At 35.5% G+C, this 21,212-nt stretch overlaps 1 protein-coding gene across 5 annotated transcripts in view; it reads left to right on the plus strand.

Annotated features, from left to right (window-relative positions):
- CNTN1 (contactin 1) overlaps window positions 1-21,212 on the plus strand; it is a 362,253-nt gene that overhangs the window by 244,872 nt on the left and 96,169 nt on the right. For all 5 annotated transcript variants that reach the window (XM_060657920.3, XM_060657917.3, XM_060657918.3 and 2 more), the window contains one exon: window positions 5,634-5,754. In XM_060657920.3, coding sequence (XP_060513903.1) covers window positions 5,634-5,754 — 121 coding nt within the window. The remainder of the gene's footprint in view (window positions 1-5,633; window positions 5,755-21,212) is intronic.

The following is a 21,212-nucleotide window of genomic DNA, read 5'->3' on the forward strand; positions in this document are numbered from 1 at the left end:
AACAGAAATTCAGGTTTTAAAGAATAGATATTATTCAATCCAAGCAGCCGTCGTAGAATTAAGCAGATTAACATGAAGAAAGAAGAGTAATTCTCTGTTTCCAGGGGAAAACAGAGAGAAGTAAGAGACAGGAGCAGGAGTGCATGCCAGCAAGATGGCAGGGCACTGGGAAAGGTAAAATCACTGTGAAATCCCCAGTAAAAATATGGCCAACAGGACTTTTAAGAGTAGAAATATGTAGTGAATGATCATTTTTAATGTCGATATGCCCCACCCTGTGGGATACAACCAATTCCATCATCTTCAATTCAGTAAACCCACCTTACTAGGGAGTACCTTGTGTTACTAGGTTGTATGACAAAATAGAGAAAGAGCTAAATTTCTTGTATGGTGTTCCTTGGTGGCACCAAAATAACTAAAAAATATAGCAGAAGGAAAATACTCTCCTACTCTAAGAATTTTCAGAAATCTTCGAAGCTGGATTTTTAGTCAATCTAGACCTCAGGGCACAAGAAGACCCCCAACTGACATTAAATTGTGTATCCTTTATCTTCATTTTTACTAAGACTGGCTACTGTCAAGGAACAATGTGCGTGGCCACTGACAAGTTCTTTATATGGAGATAGTAGTGATCCCATTATAACCAACTGAACCAATGTGCTCAGATTATAACTAGTGATTACAAGCATACCTTGTTTTATTGCACTTCATGGCTATTTGTAGATAATGTGTTTTTAAAGATTGAAAGTTTGTGGCAACCCTATGTTGAACAAGTCTGTCAGCACTATTTTTCCAATAGCATTTCCTTCCTTTGTGTCCCTGTGTCATATTTTGATAATTCTCACAATATTTCAAACTTTCATTATTATTATATTTGTTACGGTCATCTGTGATCAGTAATCTTTGATGTTACTATTGTCATTGTTTTTGCATGCCATGAATTGTACCTATATGAAACAGTGAACTTAGTAAATGTTGTATGTGTTCTGACTGTGGTTGGCCTACCCTATTACCTGACATACAACAATATTGAAGTCAGGTCAATAACCCTACAATGCCCACTAAGTATTTGAGTAAAAGAAAGAGTTTCATATCTCTCACTTTATATATATGCATACACACACACACACACACACACACACACACACACACACATATATGACAGGGCACAAGTGAATGAAGGGCAGAGAGAGAGAGAGAGAGGGAGAGAGAATCTCACAAAGGGAAGAGAGAGAGAGAGAGAAAGAGAGGGAGGGAGAGACAGAGAAGCAGGGCCCACCCAAAGCGAGGCTCATGCTCACCTGATGCCGGGCTTGAATTCACGAATCGTGAGATCATAACCCGAGCCGAGGTCAACATCTCTCTTTCAAATGCTAGAAATCATTAAGCTTAGAGAGGAGGGCATGTTGAAAGCCTCAATAGGCCTAAATCTAGGACTCTTGTGTCAAACAATTAACCAAGTTGTGAATACAAAGGAAAAGTTTTTGAAGGAAATTAAAAGTTCTACTCCAGTGAACACATGAAGGATAAGAAAGCAGAACAGCCTTATTGCTGGTAAGGAGAAAGGTTTAGTGGTCTGGATAGAAGATCAAACCAGCCAAAACATTCCCTTAAACCAGAGCCTAATCCAGAGCAAGATCCAGACTCTATTCAATTCTGTGAGGGCTGAGAGAGATGAGGAAGCTGCAGAGGAAAAGTTGACGCTAGCACACATTGTTTCATGAGGCGTGAAGGAAGAAGCCATCCCCACAACATAACAATGCAAGGTGAAGCAGCAGGTGCTGGTGGAGAAGCAGCAACAACATGCTCTAGCTAAGACCATTAATGAAGGTGGCTACACTAAACAATACATTTTCAAATCTAGCCTTATACTAGAAGATACCATCTAGGACTTTCATAGCTAGAGAAAAGTCAATGCCTGGCTTCACAAATTCAAAGGACTGGCTGACTTTCTTGTGGAGGATTAACGCAACTGGTGACTGTAAGTTGAAGCCAATTCTCATTTACCATTCTGAGAATCCTAGGGCTGGTAAGAGTTATGCAAAATCTACTCTGTCTTTGCTTTGTAAATGGAACAGCAAAGCCTGGATGACAACACATCTGTTGACAATATGATTTACTGAATATTTTAAGCCCACTGTTGAAACCTATTGATCATAAAAAAGTGACTTCTTTCAAAATAATAGTGCCCATTGACGGTGCACCTCGTCACCAAAGAGACTTGATAGAGATGTACAGCAAGGTTAATGTTGTGTTCATGCCTGCTAACACAACATCTATTCTGCAGCCCATGGATCAAGATGCAATTTCAACTTTCAAGTCTATTATTCCTTTCAAGTTATAATTAAAGTGTAACTGACTTGCAATGTTTTATTAGTTTCAGACACATAACACAGTAATTCAACACATTCTGTACGTTACTCAGTGCTCACCCAATAAGCATAGTCACTGTACATCATTACAAAATTATTGTCTATATTCTCCATACTGTACTTTTCATCTCCATGACTTGTGATTTTAAAACTGGAAGTTTGTACCTCTTAATTCCCTTCACCTGTTTTGCCCATTCCCTCACCAGCCTCCCTTCTGGCAACCACCATATTGTTCTCTGTATTTGAGTTTGGTTTGTTTGTTCATTTATTTTGGGTTTTCTTGTTAGATTTCATATGTAGTAAATACTATGGTATTTGTCTTTCTCTGACTTATTTCATTTTGAATAATATGTCCAAGTTGTAGTAAATTACAAGATTTCCTTCATTTTTGTGACTTGTATTCCGGTGTGTGGTGTGTGTGTGTGTGTGTGTGTGTGTGTGTGTGTACCACATCTTCTTTATCCACTCATCTATCAGCGGACACTTGGGCTGGTTCCATATAATGACTATTGTAAATAATGCTGCAGTAAACATATGGGTACATATATCTTTTAAAATTAGTGTTTTCATTTCAAGTCTTATTACTTAAGAACTACATTTTATAAAGCTATAGCTGCCGTAGATAGTGATTTCTCTGATGGATCTGGACAAAGAAAACTGAAAAACTTCTGAAAAGGATTCACAGTTTTACATGCCAGTAAGAACATTTGAAATTCATGGAAAGGTGCCAAAGTATCGACACAAACAGGGTTTTGAAAGAATTTGTTTCTAACCCTCATGGATGACTTTGAGGGGTTCAAGACTTCATTGGAGGAAGTAACTGTAGATATTGTGGAAAGAGCAAGAGAACTAGAATTAGAAGTGACGCTTAAGGATTTGACTGAATTGCTGCAATCTTATAATGAAACTTGAGCAGATGAGGAGTTTCTTCTTATGGATGGGCAAAGAACATGCTTTCTTGAGATGGAATCTTTTCCTGGTGAAGATGCTGTGAAAATTGTTGAAATTACAACAAAGGATTTAGAATATTAAATCAACTTAGTTGATAAAGCATGGGCAGGGACTGGATGAACTCCCATTTTGAAAGAAGTTGAGTTGTGGGTAAATGCTATCAAACAACATCATATGCTACAGAGAAATCTTTAATGAAAGGAAGAGTCAATCTATGGGGCAAGCTTCACTGTTGTCTTATTTTAAGAAATTGTGGGTACCTGAGTGGCTTAGTCAGTTAAGCATCCGACTTCAGCTCAGGTCATGATTTCATTGTTCATAGGTTTGAGCCACATATCGGACTTGTGCTGACAGTAAGGAGCCTGCTTGGGAATCTTTCTCTGTCTCTCTCTCTCTCTGCCCCTCCCCTGCTCTCTATCTCTCCCTCTCAGAATAAATATTTTAAAAAATTAAAAAAAAAAAAAAAGAAATTGCCACAGCCACCCCAAACTTCAACAACCACCATCCTGATCAGTCAGCAAGCATCAATAAGGCAAGACCCTCCCCCAGCAAAAGATTATGATTTGCTGACAGCTCATATGATAGTTAGCATTTTTTTGCAATAATGTATTTTTAAATTAAGGTATGTATATTGCTTTTTTAGACATAATGTCATCACACACTGAATAGACTATATAGTATAAACATAACTTTTATATGCACTGGGAAGTAAAAAAAAAATCATTTGACTTTCTCTATGGTGGTGGTCTGGAACTAAACCTGCAATATCTTCAAGGTATGCCTGCATTCCTTATCTCATTAACTAAACAAGTATAGCAAACCAGAATACTTTCCAAAACCAGAAGGAAATTAACATATGAAAGGGCCATTTGCAAAACCCATGGTGAAGTAGAGCCTTCATTGCACAGTCATTAAAAAACCAAAATTTAAAAATGTGTAGGTCTATCATATCATATAAAAATTATCCTCATTTATTTTCTCAGACATTAACCTAATCACCAATTTTTCATCTTTTAAGATAGCTGGATATTTGTGATTAGAATAGTAAATCAATATATTTGGTTCTTGAGAAAATGAAAGATCTACTTAACAATTGAGTTTTCCAAATTTTTCTCTAAATGAATAGTTTGGAGATAATGAGCATGCTCCCACTATGCAACAAGCTCAGTGACCTTGGTTAAATTACTTAGCTACTCTAAGTCTCACTTGTATCTTAAATAAAATGGACAGAATAGGACCTATCTCATAGGACTGTTGTCAGAAGAGAATTGAATGAGATTTCATACACTCACTCATGCGCACGTGCGCCCGCGCGCGCGCGCGCACACACACACACACACACACACACACACACACACACACTTCCCTACTTGCATAGCCCAGCACCTCGTACAGAGTGGGCATTCAATAAATATTAACTATTTTTAGAAATTGCATTGAGATGGTGCCTTATCTCTCACAAGCAAGTCTCCCTCAGCCTTCTTCAAAACATATATATTGATCAGTCAAATGCTAAGAATAGAGCAGTGAGAAAACAAAATTCTTTGCCTACATGGAGCTTATGTTTTGACCTAAATGGAAAATATTAGAATAGTCCATTTTGACAGTTTCTACACACTTTTAGTATCTTTGTGTAATTAACCTTAGTACATCTTGAAATTAATTATATTGGCTTTGCAAAACCAAATTAATAATTCTTCTTAGCCTTCTACCATTTAGTTATCCTCATTGACATTTACAATGAAGAGATTTAGACTTTATCATTTATCTTTTAAAGATATCAGTGAAATATTTTATCTCTGTATGGCCTTCTGATAATACAAATAATAGAATGTTAAAGATATTAGGACTAAAAGGATCTCACAGGGGCACCTGGATAGCTCAGTCAGTGAAGTGTCCGACTTCAGCTCAGGTCATGATCTCTCGGTTTCCAAGTTTGAGCCCCGCATCCGGCTCTGACAGCTCAAAGCCTGGAGCCTGCTTCATATTCTGTGTCTCCTCCTCTCCCTGTCCCTTCCATGCTCATGCTCTGTCTCTCTGTCTCTCAATAATAAATAAATGTTAAAAAAAGGAATCTTATACAATTCACTCACTTTATTTATCTCTTGAGATACCAAAGTCCAGACTGTAAGTAACCTAAGTAAAGACAGAATTGTCATTAAAAGACATAGGACAGAGTTAGCATATCTAAAAGATATACCTTTTCATGGTACTCATTTTGTTAGGGAGAAAATGTACCTCTTGAATCCTAAATGCCATAAAATTGGTGAAGATTATACTGACGTGAATGACTGCTGTCTTTGCTAACAGCTGGATTCCAATGGAGAACTGCTCATCCGAAATGCCCAGCTGAAGCATGCTGGGAGATACACGTGCACTGCTCAGACAATCGTGGACAATTCTTCAGCTTCAGCTGATCTTGTTGTGCGAGGTAAGAGTTTCAACATTTTAAAATTATGAAACCAAAGGTATTTGACTTGCATAACTATGTATAATCTTCTGGTCACTCTGGTATGAATTCTCATATATTTAGAGTCTTGGTCCTTGAGAACAGCTCCTCATCCATGCTTAAGAATGATTTTTGCTAGACAAGTAGTAAACAACACTGATTTTGTTTGTTTTACTAACTACATGTCTTCTAGAAACTTACACCACACACCTCCTACTAAATGTTTGTGCTTTTAAACTCAGTATTTACCAGAAGTTCTCAGTTTCTGCTAATACTTTTCATGTGTTGAGAATAGTGTTTCCATTTTTATTTTTTATGGAAAAAGCATACTGATACTGTTTACTATAACTTCAAGTGTTACGTATTTATTACTGTAATCTTAGAATAAGAAGTTAATTTATACATGCATCATGTTTCTATTTGTTGCCAGCTTTCAGAGCAGTGTTTTTGTTCTTATATATAATTGAGAATGTGCTGGAATATGCCCTTTTTGAAAATACAGCTCCTTTGATACTGGTCTTTGCTGTATAGCTGTAAGGCCATCTCAAAACATCATTCATTGGCTCTTCGCTCACCGCCTACAGAATAAAGACCACTCCTTTTAACTAAGCACCAAGAAGGTCCATGTATTGACCTCAGCCTGTTTACCATTCTACGTAACCAACTCCAGTGTCCCACCAGTCTACAAAAATATCCTAGGATTTCCAGCTGTGTTCCTTGGTTCACAACATTGCTTCCATTTCCTGTAGTCATTATTTGTTGCCCAAGTCTTAAGCCATCCTTCAAGGCTAGGCTCAAGTATTACCAAATTAATGAGTCCTTTCCTGATGTCACCAACATAAGCCCTTCTCTTCTAAACTTTCATAACATTTACTACTTTCTATAATGCATTTTATAGCAATCTGTGCATATGAGTTATCTTCTCTACTGGATTGTGAAATTCACATATGTATTTTTTATTAATCCTTAAGTGAGTTGCAGAATTCCATTTCATATTTTCATAGCTCTCTTTTTCTCTCTCAATGTCATGTTAACATTTTAATTTTATTCTTTTTTATGTTAAAGTTTTTATGTTTTCATATTTCATCTACTAGAAATATTTATTGACTAATATTTGTTGCACACTTGTTCAGACACTTTTTGCACAATCAAACAAATATTTAGTAAATGACATGAGATATGTGGTTTGTCTTCATACCCTTTCTGGATCATTATAGTTTCATTCAACCTCATACATCTCCCGTATTTCCCTCTAGAGCAATGGTAATATGGAGTCCCCAAGTCATACTGGGGAAATGCTGAGAAGACTTATAGTCCAGTTAACATATTCTCCAATGGAGTAATAGAAGTCCAGCTGAAGTTCATATCCAAATGAACTTAGACATTCATTGCATATATCTCTTATGCTAACTTGAAGAAAGTGCATTTAAATTCTGTATTTCCATTAAAAGTATTTTATGATCTGGGACATCTAGCATTCAAGAGTTATCAGAGAGAGAGAGAGAGAGATTAGTTCCCTGTATTTTCCAGTCAGACTACTAGCTGTTAAGCCTTTTTTAGCAATAGCCTATGTATGTATTTAATGGAAATTGCTTGCATATTAACAGATTTAGCATTGATGTTACAAAAGGGTTTATGTTACAACGCTTGTACAGCAGTGTTTTTATATAATTAGAGTATGGTAAATTCCCAGTATTTAGAAGGAAGAAGAAGTTTGGCAAATGCAATCAGGGTATTAATGGTATTATCCACACATACTTAGGTAATTAAGAATCATCATAATGTATGTTTTTTATAGAGGTAAAACAAATAAAAGGAAGCTATTACAGGTATTGTTTGGAAATATAAAGGTTTTTCTGTAAGCTTTTTAGTTCCAGAGAAAATACTTTAAATCAATAGAACCTGGCAAGTGCACTCAGTAGAAACACGATAGAACATTTTAAGCCCCTAAACTACAGCAGGATATTAAAAAACAACCATATAGGCAGATAAAAAGTATTGCTTAGTACTGTTAAAAGTCTGCAAGTTATAATCATTCTCCAAACTTTATTTCTATTAATATAAAAGGTATTCAATTTATGTCAAGAGAAGTTTGCTATTAAAAAAGCTAATATTTGCATAGCTTGTGACACAAAATGTATATAAATTAAACCTTCAAATATGCTTTATATATTAAGTCATGGGATATAAAATTAAACAGTTCTTTTAAAATTATTATAGTAACGATGAGTAATATATAAGAAAATATAGCATGCCTCAAGTAATATTATTATTGGTCCATTTATCCATTTAATTTATTTTCTCATCTAGTCCAGGAAATCATAATCTGGAGTCCATAGACAGGATTCAAGGGGTCCCATGGACTTCCTGAAATTGTATGCAAAATTTCATATGTGTGTATGGAATTTATAATTGTATATTGTGGATTTATAATTTTATCAGATTTCCAATGCTGGCAGTGGCCCAAAAGACCATTTTTGGCCCAAAGGCCAAGAAGCTTAATCTGTTTTTCTTTCTTTCCCTTTTGTAGATCAAGACTCTCTAAAAAGAGAAACTAAGGGATGATTATTCACTTCATGCCAATAAAAAAAAAATACTAACAAGTTCCACATAGTGAGATCTAGTAGCACATTTAGATTATGAATTGCTTTTGAAAAACTCAATTTTCACTCAACCTTCCAAGAATGTATGTCTCAAAACATATTGAATATGTTATATATTAGACATTATATATGTGTGTGTGTATATATATATATATATATATATATATATATATATAAAAGAATTTGCCAGATTCGAGATGAACTAATTCTAATTCATTTTCAGATGTCAGTGATCTAAACTGCTGATTCTGAAATTAGTGTTAGGAGTGGGGCAGTGAGCAGGTTAGAGAGGAAAGTAATTTCCTCTGATGATCCCTGATAAATTTTTTGGACAATAAAACTAGTTTAGTGTGTAAACTGTTATGCCTTATCAGAAGGCTGAAATGAAAGTAGAAATATTCAGATGTAACTTAGACATTATGGTTTCTTTTAGCCTATGTTACCTTGAAGGGAACGAATACAAATGAAAATTATTGTTATCACACCGTGTGTGTGTGTGTGTGTGTGTGTGTGTGTGTGTGTGTGTGTAACCATGGATGGGTGAATGTGTGTATGTTCATAAAGTTTGATGAAAGGAATTTCTATGAGAGAGAAAAATGTGTTTTTGGTTTATATTTTTCATCATTATTTTAAACTGAGTTTAGAATAGAGGCACTGCATTAGTTAAATCTGAGTGCTTCTACATATAAAATGAAATTAAATATAGGAAAAAAACAGTCCAAGGAAAATGTAACATTGGATCTGATTTCATGGAGCTTTTTGCCCAGAGAAAACTCATCTTCCACCCTTTATCTGTTTAATGTATGATGGGATTGAGAAATAAGGAAAACAATAGCTAATGTGGTCAACCAAAACCAATTTATAGAAAATGGTCTAATAATCAGCTACAAGTCATTGTAACAGTCCTAAATATTTATGTTTAAAAATGGATAGGACTTAGGGGTACCTGGGTGGCTCGGTTGGTTAGGCATTCGACTTCGGCTCAGGTCATGATCTCGTGGCTCGGCTCATGGATTCGAGCCTACGTCAGGCTCTGTGCTGACAGCTCAGAGCCTAGAGCCTACTTCAGATTCTGTGTCTCTCCCTCTCTCTGCCTCTCCCCTGCTCACGCTCTGTCTCTCTCTCTTTCTGTCTCTGTCTCAAAAAATAAACATTAAGAAAATTAAAAATCTATAGGACTTCAACTTATTTACCCACTAAATGAGCCAATGGATGCTCAAAGATTAGACCATAAAAGTGGTGCACATTGTCCATTCCTCCAGTTATGCAAACAATTTCAAATCATGGGGTCATACTTACTGTGTGATTTGCACTTTTGATTTCCAAAGTTGCCTTTTATACTACTTCTGTCCTTTCACTATGGATAGGTTTCTGCTAGTCTTTGTACAGAATAGAGCTTGTTTTTGCACAAGTAACCTTTATTCAAGCAGTATGGTTTTGGAAGCCCTATATATAGAATTCAAGTTGCACTGATTGAAAGAAATCAAAACTATTTACTTTACTGGCAATATGCTCATTCAGTGTTCTAAAAACTCTTTCATTAAAAGCACCCAAAGTTTTGGATAAATCAGTATACGTTCTTCCTCACAGCCTTGGCAAAGGCAGAAGAATACCCTCTCTAAATAGTGAGCCTTCAAATATGAAATTATGCAAAGAATGACAGGCCATAATGAGAGAGAACCAGGAGTTAGACTGATGGACAACAATAGTGTTTAAGTTCAAGGTACTTCACATATTCTAATCATTGGAATAGGAATGAGAATAATCCTGCCCATATCTTTAAATAAATAAAAGAACTGGCCAAAATGAGTTTGAAACAAGATACTATAAAAATTAGCAGTTTGGAGGGGGAAAAACAAGGACAGTTTCTATAAATGATAAATATAATCATTGAAAATAATAAAAACAATAGATTAATCAGTAAGTTAAACAATAATTAGAGACAGATCAGGAAAGGATCAGGGAACCTAAGAGGTGGATGTGAGGAAATTAACACATTTCAGCACAGAGAAACAAAAACAAATTATGAAAATGAGATGATGATATTAAGGATCTAATGAGAAAACAGTATTTGTCAAATCAGATGATCAGAAGAACTAATAGATAAAGTAGGAGAGAAAAACCTTTCAAAAAGATAATGACTACAGATTTTTGGAAATTAGTGAGAAATATGGTTTCTCATTTTTAAGAATCACAATGAAACACAAGAACAATCAATAAAAATAAATAATGAAAATAAAACCCAAGAACATTAAAAATAGATAGAAAATGGTAAGTACAGCAAAAGTGAAAAATACCTTTTTGCAAATGCCTCGCAATACATCGACTGCAGACTAATCAGCATCAGCAATAAAAGTCACCAAGTAACTGGGGGGAGTCAGACTTCAAGATGGCCTCCACTCATTTTGCTTTCTGGTATACCAACCATTGTGTAATCCCTTTCACACTAAGGGTTGCTCCATATGCCAACAGGAGTGACAGTGCTGAACACTGTCATAAAGCACATCACTTCTTCTCCCTTGGTTCTTGGAACTCTTAATCTGGAGGAAGCCATGTCATGAGGACATTTCAGCATCTTGTAGAGAAGCCTACATGAGGAGGGGATAAGACCTCCTACTGATAACCAGTATCAATTTCTCAGTCATTCCAGTAACCCATCTAGAAAGCAGATCCTCCAGGCAAGCTTTCAGATGACTGTAGCCTTGGTCAACATCTTGATCAAGAACTATCCAGCTATGCCACTAAAAAGTTCTTAGGCCACAGAAGATATGAGAGGCAATGTTTATTGCTGTTTTAAACCACTGGGTTTCGGATAATTTGTTATGCAGCTGTAGATACAACAACAGCCATGGAGTTATGTCTTCAAAGTGCTAAAGGAAAAGTAAATGTCCACCAAAAAGTGTATATCCAGACAAATTATCGTTGATAATGAGGAAAAATAAAGTTATATTTAGACAAACAATAACAGAGTTTATCCTCCAAGAAAGTGTTATGTATAAAGGAATGTCTAATGGGTAGAATTCAGGAAGAAGGAAAATAATCCCAGAATAAAGTTCTGAGATGTCAGAGAGCATGGTGAGCAAAGAAGCCAGTAAGCATGTGGATAAATGTAAGCAAACTAAGCTAATAAGCCAGACTTCAGGATATGCTGCTGTTGTCTGGGTTTGAGGACTAATGAGAATGATAACTTGTTCTCTGATCAAGTTGGTAGTTGCTTTTACTTCAGATTTCTGTTAAAATAACAAATTAGACATATATGAGTATATATGCATATGTGTATATATGTAGATATATATGTATATATCTTTATATATGTAGATACATGCCTATGTATGTGCATATTTTATATGCTCAAATATAGAGAATGCATGAAAACGATAATCATAAAATATAGGAGGGTGGTTACTTCTGAGGTTGGAGACAGAAGGGGAGGAGGATGTGACCGAAGAGGGAGGGGACCCACAGGAAGCTACATCTTTATAAGTGATGTTTCATTTCTTAAGCCAAGTAGCAAGAACATAAGTAGCCATTTCTTATTTTTTTTAAGTTTCCCTAAATGTCAAATATTTGTTAATTAATTTAATAAAAGAGTGTCACAGAGTCACCTCATACCCTCCACTTCCTCACCACCAACCTCAGCAAAGATTCATGAGAGATCTTTGTGTAACCTCTGGGTAGAGTCCCCAGTGGTACATTAGATTTACCACTATGATTAAAGACACACAATTCTGAGTCCTCTCTTAGAGAAGTTTTTGAGTTAATAGTGCCGGGATGAGTCTAGCAAAGTTGGATTAAAGATTGGCCTGATGAACCATGGTGCATCATCACTGGGCACAAAAAATAACTCCTACACATATGCCCAAATGATTTTTAACAAAGATGCTAAGGTTTTTCACTGGAAGAAAGATAGTCTTTCCAATAAATGATGCTGGAACAATTGGGCATTCACAGACCAAAAAGAAAAAAAAAAAAAGAGCCTTGACCTAATCCTCAAACCTTATATAAAATTAACTCCAAGTAAATCATAGACTTAAATGTAAAATGTAAAACTATGGAACTTTCAGGAAAAATCATGAAGATGAAAATGTTCAGCAGCTAGGAGTAGGGTAAAAGTTCTTAGACTTGACACCAAAAGCATAATGTATAAGATGAAAAAGTGATAATGTGGACTTCTTCAAAATTAAAACCTTTTGCTTTGTGAAAGTGTGAAGATAACGAAGAGAAAGCTACTGACTGGGAGGAAATATTTGCAAACTACATGCCCAACAAAAGATTTGTGTACAGAATATGTGAAGAATTCTTAAGACCCTAAAACAACAGTGTGACAAATGACAAAAGACATGAGCAGACATTTCAATGAAGATGATATACAATGGGAAATAAACACATAATTTTTTTGAAGTTTATTTCTTTTGAGAGAGAGAGGGAGCATGTGCGAGCAGGGGAGGGGCAGGAGAGGGGCCCAAGCAGGCTCTGAGCTGTCAGTGCAGAGCCTGATGCAGGGCTCAAAATCTCAAAATGTGAGATCCTGACCTGAGCTGAAACCAAGAGTCAGATGCTTAACCAACTGAGCCACCCAGACACCCCAGGAAATAAACATATAAAAGATGTTGAACATCATTAGCCACTGGGAGAAAGTACATTTAAAACCATAATGGCTTATCACTATATACATATCAGAATGCCTAAAATAAAAAAAAATAGTGATGTAGAGACAGTGAGTTACTCACACATTGCTGATGAAAATGTGAAATGGGACAGCCACTCTGGACATGAGTATGGCAGTTGGTAGCCATGTGCTTACCATACAACCCAGTACTCCTGGGCATTTATCTCAGAGACATAAGAACATATGTTCACATAAAAATATATACACAAATGTTTACAACAGCTTTATCCATACTAATCAAAAACTGGAAAAAACCACATCTCCTCCAATAGGGGAATGGTTCAACTGTGGTACATGAGTCCCATGGAATAACGCTCAAAAATAAAAGGGAAATGATCTATTGATACACACAACTTGGATGTATCTCGGGAGATTTATGCTGAGTGAAGAAAAAGCCAATCTCAAAGGTTACATACTGTGTGATTCCCTTTACATAGCATTCTTAAAATGACAAAACTATAGAGATGGAGAATAGATTAATGATTGGCATGGGTTAGGGAGGGCCGAGAAAAGGAAATAGATGTAGCCAGGAAAGGGTGCCACAGAGGATTCTTTTGATGAAATTGTTCTGTAACTGTGATGGTCTATGCATTGGATAAAAAGAAAAGTTGCTTAGGACTACAGAAACATACAGGCACACAAATGAAGACATGTAAAACTAGTGAAATCTGAATAAGGATGATGGATTATAGCAAAGTAAATTTTCCCGTTGTGCTAGTATACTTTAGTGATATGGCGAGGGATGAGCAAAGGAGATACAGAATCTCCCGGCATTATCTTTCACAAATACATGTGAATCTACAATTATCTCAAAACAGGAAGTTTTAAAAATCACTGAACATGTAATACACTGAAAGTATAAAGAAAATAAGTATTTATGGGCTCCTTTTTTCAAGGATAGTATAATTTTAGAAGAAGTGGAGTATGGTACACCCAGAGGTAATATTTAAACAAGTGATGGCCACAAACTACCTTCTAAGGAAGTGGGTCCAGTTAGCCTCCAGACCTAGAAAAAAATTAGTGGGCCTGCAGATTTGGGACCAGAGCTGAATTTCTGAAAAGCGACAGAGAACTGTATGTGTTTTCTTCTTTCTTCCCCAAAACCCATCTTCATTTTTTTTCCCTATGCATTTCTGTCTTTCCTTGAAATAAACATTAAATATTTTTTGATATTTATTATGGAGGACATCAAATTAATAAAGCAAACCAAAGTGACCAAATGTTCAAACCTGGCCTGGGTTGGCCAAACTCTATTTTTAATAAGGCTCCAGATGGTTGTAATAAAGTGGTCTCTAACTTGTATTCAGGAATTATTGTTCCAGGGTATCCATGGAAAATAGTTTGCAAGTAATCCTGTTTTGTTTATCCAATGTATTTTGGGGATAATTTATTTTAGAAATGTGTTTCATAAGATAGTAAGGTCCTCTTTTCCTCCAGTGTGTCCTATGCAAACCAAATAGAAGTCAATCAGGCGACAATTGAAAAATGATATTAATGTTTTTCCAGAAGCCACAGAAGGCCAGGAGTGGTATGGGAATGGAGGAGAACAGCCCAGGTGGGGAGAAGAACTAAGGCCTTGAGTTTTTCCCTCACCCTCATCATCATTTTAGCACAACTGGACTTAAACCCTAAGTCCCACTAAGTAAGATGGTTTAGCTTCAAAAGCTCTTCAGTTAATCACAGAACTACTCAATCTGAGTGTATATCGGCAGTAAAGAAGAAACAAAAACCAAATATGATGAAACATTCCCCAACTAGAGCACTACTATAAAATTTAAGATAACTTTACAAGAAGTTATAATACCATTCTTGGTATTATGATGTTTAAATTTGTTTATAGAAGATTTTAGTGAAAGCTTTTTTTTTCCTACCAAGAGAGCATATATAAACTCAATTTAAAATAATATTGTATCAGAGAAGGAGGTAGCTTCAGAATTAACCTTTTAAAACAGATGTGTGCATAGTATAGCCAAAGGGATTTAGAACTCAAACAAATATAAATTTCTTAATATTAAAAAAAAACTTTATAGTTTAAAACTATTCTTAGTTACAAAAAAAGAACCAGTTATTAAACTTCAAATGTTTTTAGACCTCTTAATAAAACTCTGAACTAAGAGAATTGATAAAAATGTCCTCGTTGTTATAATAAATGTTTTACTTCTTAGGTGCCATAAAAATGTATTTCAGGTCAGCCTCATCAAGCAAGCTTTGGCACACATGAAGAGCCCTGTATGAATGTTCTTTAATGAAAGACACTTCTGAAAAACCTAAGCTCTTCAGCTAAGAGTGTCCTTTAGAGGGAAAGGTTTTCCAGGATTTATTCAGCAGCACTTATGGGAATATTTATGCAGATTGCCAAACCTAAAATCTCTTTCATGAGTGTACTTTTGGACAACATTAAAAAATGGACCATAAAATTAGGTCACAAAGGCAAGAAATTAGGCTTTGACATCCATGTTTTACCACTTTCCATGGTATTTCTGTTGTATTATAAATATTCTTGGCATTGCTACCAATTATTAGGAAGACCTTCCTGACACCCAGCTGAACATAATGTTTGGCACTAAACTTGCCAAAACAGAAAATGCAATGAAGACCATATTTTTCAGATGCCCTGGCTTTTTGTTGTTGTTGTTTTACATCTTAAATACCATGTTAAACAAAATTTCTTAGTGTAAGTCTGAGATTTAAACACAAAAGAAAAAAGACTTTCACTATCTGAAACTTTTGTTTCCTTTTGTTTTGGTCAAATTCTCAAACCCTGACATATGCTATATAAATTTGGAAATGTTTGGAAAAAAAGGGTAGCTGAAATTCATTTTTATTTAGATGACGTGTGTGTGTGTGTGTGTGTGTGTGTGTGTGTGTGTGTGTAGCTTTCTGCTTTATTCCCAAAGCAGAGTACAGTTGCAGAATGGAAATGGATATGTTAGATGTCATTTTTATTTGATGTAATTCATTGAAGTTTTTATTACTTGGCCTAATGACGTGGTTACCAGATTCTTTCTTAAGGAGATCATTTTGGCTGATGAGTAACCCACTTTTAAAACCTGCATTGAATAAGTTAAGATAACATAGCCAAATAAATAACCTGATGGAAACTGTCAATATACATTTTATCTGAATAATATTGCTATATTTTATTTTATTTTATTTTATTTTATTTTTAACGTTTTTATTTATTTTTGAGAGAGAGAGATAGCTCACGAGCGGGGGAGGGGCAGAGAGAGAGAGAGACAGAGACAGAGATAGAATCCAAAGCAGGCTCCAGGCTGTGAGCTGTCAGCACAGAGCCTGACATGGGGCTTGCACTCATGAAATGCGAGATCATGGCCTGAGCCAAAGTCAGATGCTTAACTGACTGAGCCACCCAGGCGCCCCAATATTGCTATATTTTAAATCAATGGTTGGCTAGTGGTCTTTTCTACAGGAAATGCTTAGCTCTTTTATATTAGCAGAGTTCATATCCAGAGCATATCCAGGCAAAATTGGTTTTGATGCATTTACTCAGATATTGTTGTTTCAGGTTAGTTAGTACTCTTTCCTTAAAAAATATGGAATACATAAACATTTTCTTTAAGATCAAAAGGCTTTATTGGTTCTGTTATTGTCAAATCATGCATTAATTACATCTTGTTTGCTCTTCACAGTAACTACATGAAATCTCTGCAGTTATGTTCAAATTTGAATATACAATTTTAAATTTAATATTAATCCTAGAAGTCATTTAGATAATTCCTATGCCTTCATTTTGTAAATTTGGACTCTAAGAGAGATTTGCCCTGTATTACCATCTGCTTAGTGATAAGCAGTCCAGGTTTGTCATTGTATTAGAGCTTCTCCCAGAGAATACAAATAAATAAAATCTATAGTTAATTTCTAAAACTTCTGTAGCTAATACTTTAAAGCTTTCTATAGTTAATTTGGTATAGTATCAGAACGATGACCAAGTCCATTCTAGAATTGCCGCTACTAAGTAGTAAAAGTTAGAGATTACAGCTTCTGCTCTTTTCTCTTTCCTTCCCATTGTGTGGCATATGCTAATAAATAGCAGTTAAGGGTTTAAAACATTGTGGAAAAAGATAAAACCAAAGACAGTCACTAAAAGAGATTAAACTATTAATTCCTGGGTTATTTGGAATTCTACTTGTATGGCTAACCTAGAGTCCTTGGCTATGAGTAAAAGCAAAAGGAAAGAAAGTCTGTTGTCATGTTAAGATTTGTGGAACTTCTGGTATTAAATCACAATTTAGATTTTTGTGGTATCTGGCATAAATATTCCAATTGTGTTTAAGAAATCCTATATTCAAATTACTATCCAATATGAGACTATGGATTTGTATTCAAAATTATTAAGACATGGCATGCCTAAATGAATTTCAAAGGCCTTTGAAATTAATCAATTTAGTCTCTATAAAATTAGGAAGAACAGACAGAAAAGTTTCCTGTAGTACATGGACCAAGTTAGGCATACCAATACGCATACACCTTACCACCCCTGCCACCATACGCACTTATATGAAGACATCCAGAAAAGAGATACACTTATAAAGGCAGAAAGATGTGTCCAGATAATCATAATCAAACCAAAGAGAAGAGTTGAGGTAGTTTTTCAAGTATTTGGGTCAGAAAAACACACATTTACCTCAGATACTTGGATAATTGCCTCTACTTTCCACTTGTGTTGTCCAAGAAAGTTTGCCACAGAGACAGACTAAAGATTCCATCTCATCAGCCCTCACAGGACTGAGACAGGAAAATGGCCCTTGCTGCCCACACTGGCTGGAACAATGACTGACGGGGCGCCATCCTGAGGCATCCTGAGCCCACTTGGCACTAAACCACAGTGATACATCTATTAATAGTGAAAGCCTGCCCAGAAATTAAGCATTCTCCTTTCCATTGAGATCAACAGATTCAAAAGCTGCTAGGGGGCAGATCTCCATAACTGTTACATACTAATACTGAAATAATGAGCTGGAATGTGTATCTGTTTTGAATAAATACAGAATTTAGAGAGTAGCTTGATTGCTTCAAAGTTCGAACTCAGTAGTAGTTCTATTTTTTAAAGCTATTTTTTTAAAGCTCTAGTAAAAATAACAACTCTTCCAATACTACTGAAGTTATGAAGTACACCAATGATTTGAAATTGTCTTCCTCAGTGTAAGTTCAATGTAAATTGATGTAAATTCAAGGTGATTTTCAAATATATCAACATATTATGTAATTCATTCAGAATGAGTCGTACGATTTTATGCTTTAAGATGGGTCTTGAAATTGATCTAGTGTAACACCTCATTTTACAAATTCAAAAATTAAAACAATTGTGTAAGAATCATAAGCTGGTACACAACACTGTAGTACATACACAGATGAAGATTTGGATTACTTATCTTTTTCCTCAATGGAATGCAAGGAGAGACGTTTTCAGGGAGGGTTTCTTCTCCTCTTTGTTAATTAATTGTTCCTGACCCTCTTCGTCTCATAATCAAACTGGTCAGCTTTTGGCAAACTGAAACTTACTCTTTGCTACACAGTCTGTCTGTATCCACGGATCCCTTAACAAATAATCAGCAAACTCACTTCTCCTCACTCTGATTCCAGGAGAGAAAGGAGGAAAGCTTTACAGAGCTTAATAGCCATGGTGCACTTTTACATGCTCTACTGCAGTGCTGTATGCTAGGCTTTATACAGCTGGTGTATTTACCAGTGGTGCCAAATTTATGTGACATTTATGCCAGTTATGTCAAATTATAACAACAGTTCAGATAGAGATAGTTTAAAGTCTTTATGAGCATACATAAATGACAATTAGTTCATATTTTGAAAATAATTTCAATGTATGTTGGAAGAATATTATGTTTACAACTCCAATCTTCAGGCCATGAAAAACATTATATTATGAATATAAAATAAAAATAAAGATATATAATTATATAATTTAATGTATAATATAGAAGATAGTGTATCATAAAGACATATGGTATTAAAATACATATTACTTACCATATATCATGTATTTCCTATATAAAGATACATAATATTAATTAAAGGCTTATTACTTAACAGGCACTGTTTTAAGTGATGGATACTATTGTTATCCCCAATTTACACATAAAAAAATTGAGTCCCAATGAGGCTTAAGGTCATACAGCTACTAAGCAGAATGAGATTTTAATCCAAGCAGCCTGACTACAGATGTAACATCTAGCTCATAGCTGGAACACAATATAACCAAACACTAATCCAGATATATTCAATGAGATAAAATAATAAATTTTGAAAATTTAAAAAGTAGGCCTCTTTCTTTATTGGTAAGAACTTTTTATTCCATAGAAAGTCACTGATGCCGTTTTGCAATTTTATTTTTGCCCACGATAATTTATAGCTGACCTAATAACAGGGGAAATTATAGTAGTTAAAAATATGTATGTATATATATATATATATATATATATATATATATATATATAGCTACTCAGCATCATGCAATTATAATAGCAAAAACAATAAATATAGGAGGTGGCTTTAAAGCTTGATTTTAAAATGTGCTCTTTAGCTTTAAAATTGATTCATTCAAGGGGCACGTGGGTGGCTCAGTCTGTTAAGCCTCTGACTTCAGCTCAGGTCATGATCTTGAGGTCTGTGAGTTTGAACCCCAAGTCAGCTCTGTGCTGACAGCTCAGAGCCTGGACCCCGCTTGAGACTCTGTGTGTGTCTCCTTATCTCTCTGCCCCTCTCCCACTCACGCTCTGTCTGTCTCTCACTCTGAAAAATAAATCAACATTAATTTTTTTAAAATAAATAACATTCACCTATTCAAATATTTAAATGTTTTACTTTATAATGGATATGTCTATAGGAGTCTCATATAAATTTTATCATGTCATCTTTTTGTTGTATCTTAAAATTGCTGTGAGGTAGTAGTGTAATAACTGGTAATCCCATTTCATTAGCAGAGGGAATTTAAAAAAGGAAAAGGAATAATCTTCAGCTCTCACCTTATAAAGCCACAACTTGGCCAGATACCAGTGCTCTAAATTTACTATATAACTTATTTTACTTCACTTAATGCTTAACTTCCCAACATATAAAAGCCAGATCATATCATTTTTATTTTACATCTGTTTCACTGTTGGCATGTGGTTTATTTTATCAAGTTAATTAAATTGTGTACCCAAACCACTCTGAAGTATTGATGATCATTCAAAGTTAGGTTAGAGAGGAAAGTAAAATCTTGATATCATCAAATTAATTAAGATATACTCAAAGAGAAAGGAAGAAATGTGAAAAGTATTCTGTAGCTGACTCTGTAGACTCTCTCTTGATATCCTACAAACCCAGCTGTGGATTTGAACTATGATACAACCATGTTTCGCATCGTCTCCACTTCCTCCTTAAAGGTAACTACAGGATCCCATACTTGACAGAATACCCCATGTGTTATCTAAATTTGACTTAGGACCTATCATTACATCAGCACAGCAGTGACTTCTGTCTTTCCTCTGCTACTGCACTTTCCCATTATACTATTTGACTGCCCAGTACACTTACAAGTCAATGCCCATTCTGGCATAAATCCCAAGGCTTTTTGTTCCCTAAAAAGTAAAACACTATTTTAGTTTCTAATTGTCCAATATTAGCCATCAGTAATGGTCACTCTATGGACACGAGAGGAGGTGAGGAAGCTGGCTGTGGTTTCTGTGAATTTCCCAGGGCAGCGAGAGTGCCAACTCCTTTGAAAGTGCGTCGGGATGATGCAAGTAAGCTAAGAGTTAGCATGTTGCAGGGACAACCTTGAACCCACTTCATTTTAGAAAAGAAATAATACACAAACATGTGAGTAGCAAGTAACTCGTGACATGCCAAGATGTAGTGATCCCTTGTATGAGTGTCCCTGAATAGTCGAGGCTCTGTCACACTGAAGAATATACCTCTAAACTTCAGCTCCCTCCGGTCTTACTGGCTGTCAACACCAGAGCTTGAGCAACTCCACATGTTCCTGAGAATCTCTCCAGGAGCAACGGACCGTTACTGACAGTAATATGTCAGATCTGTCTGATGTCACCGTCTGATATGTTCTTGTGTAAGCTGGTAGCTAAGGTGCCTAAATCAAGGAAATGGAACTCTATTGTACGGCAGTTTAGGGAGACTTGCTGTGTGACTGT

The sequence above is a fragment of the Panthera onca genome, chromosome B4 (assembly GCF_046562875.1).
Source record: "Panthera onca isolate mPanOnc1 chromosome B4, mPanOnc1 haplotype 2, whole genome shotgun sequence".
Taxonomy (NCBI): Eukaryota; Metazoa; Chordata; class Mammalia; order Carnivora; family Felidae; genus Panthera; species Panthera onca.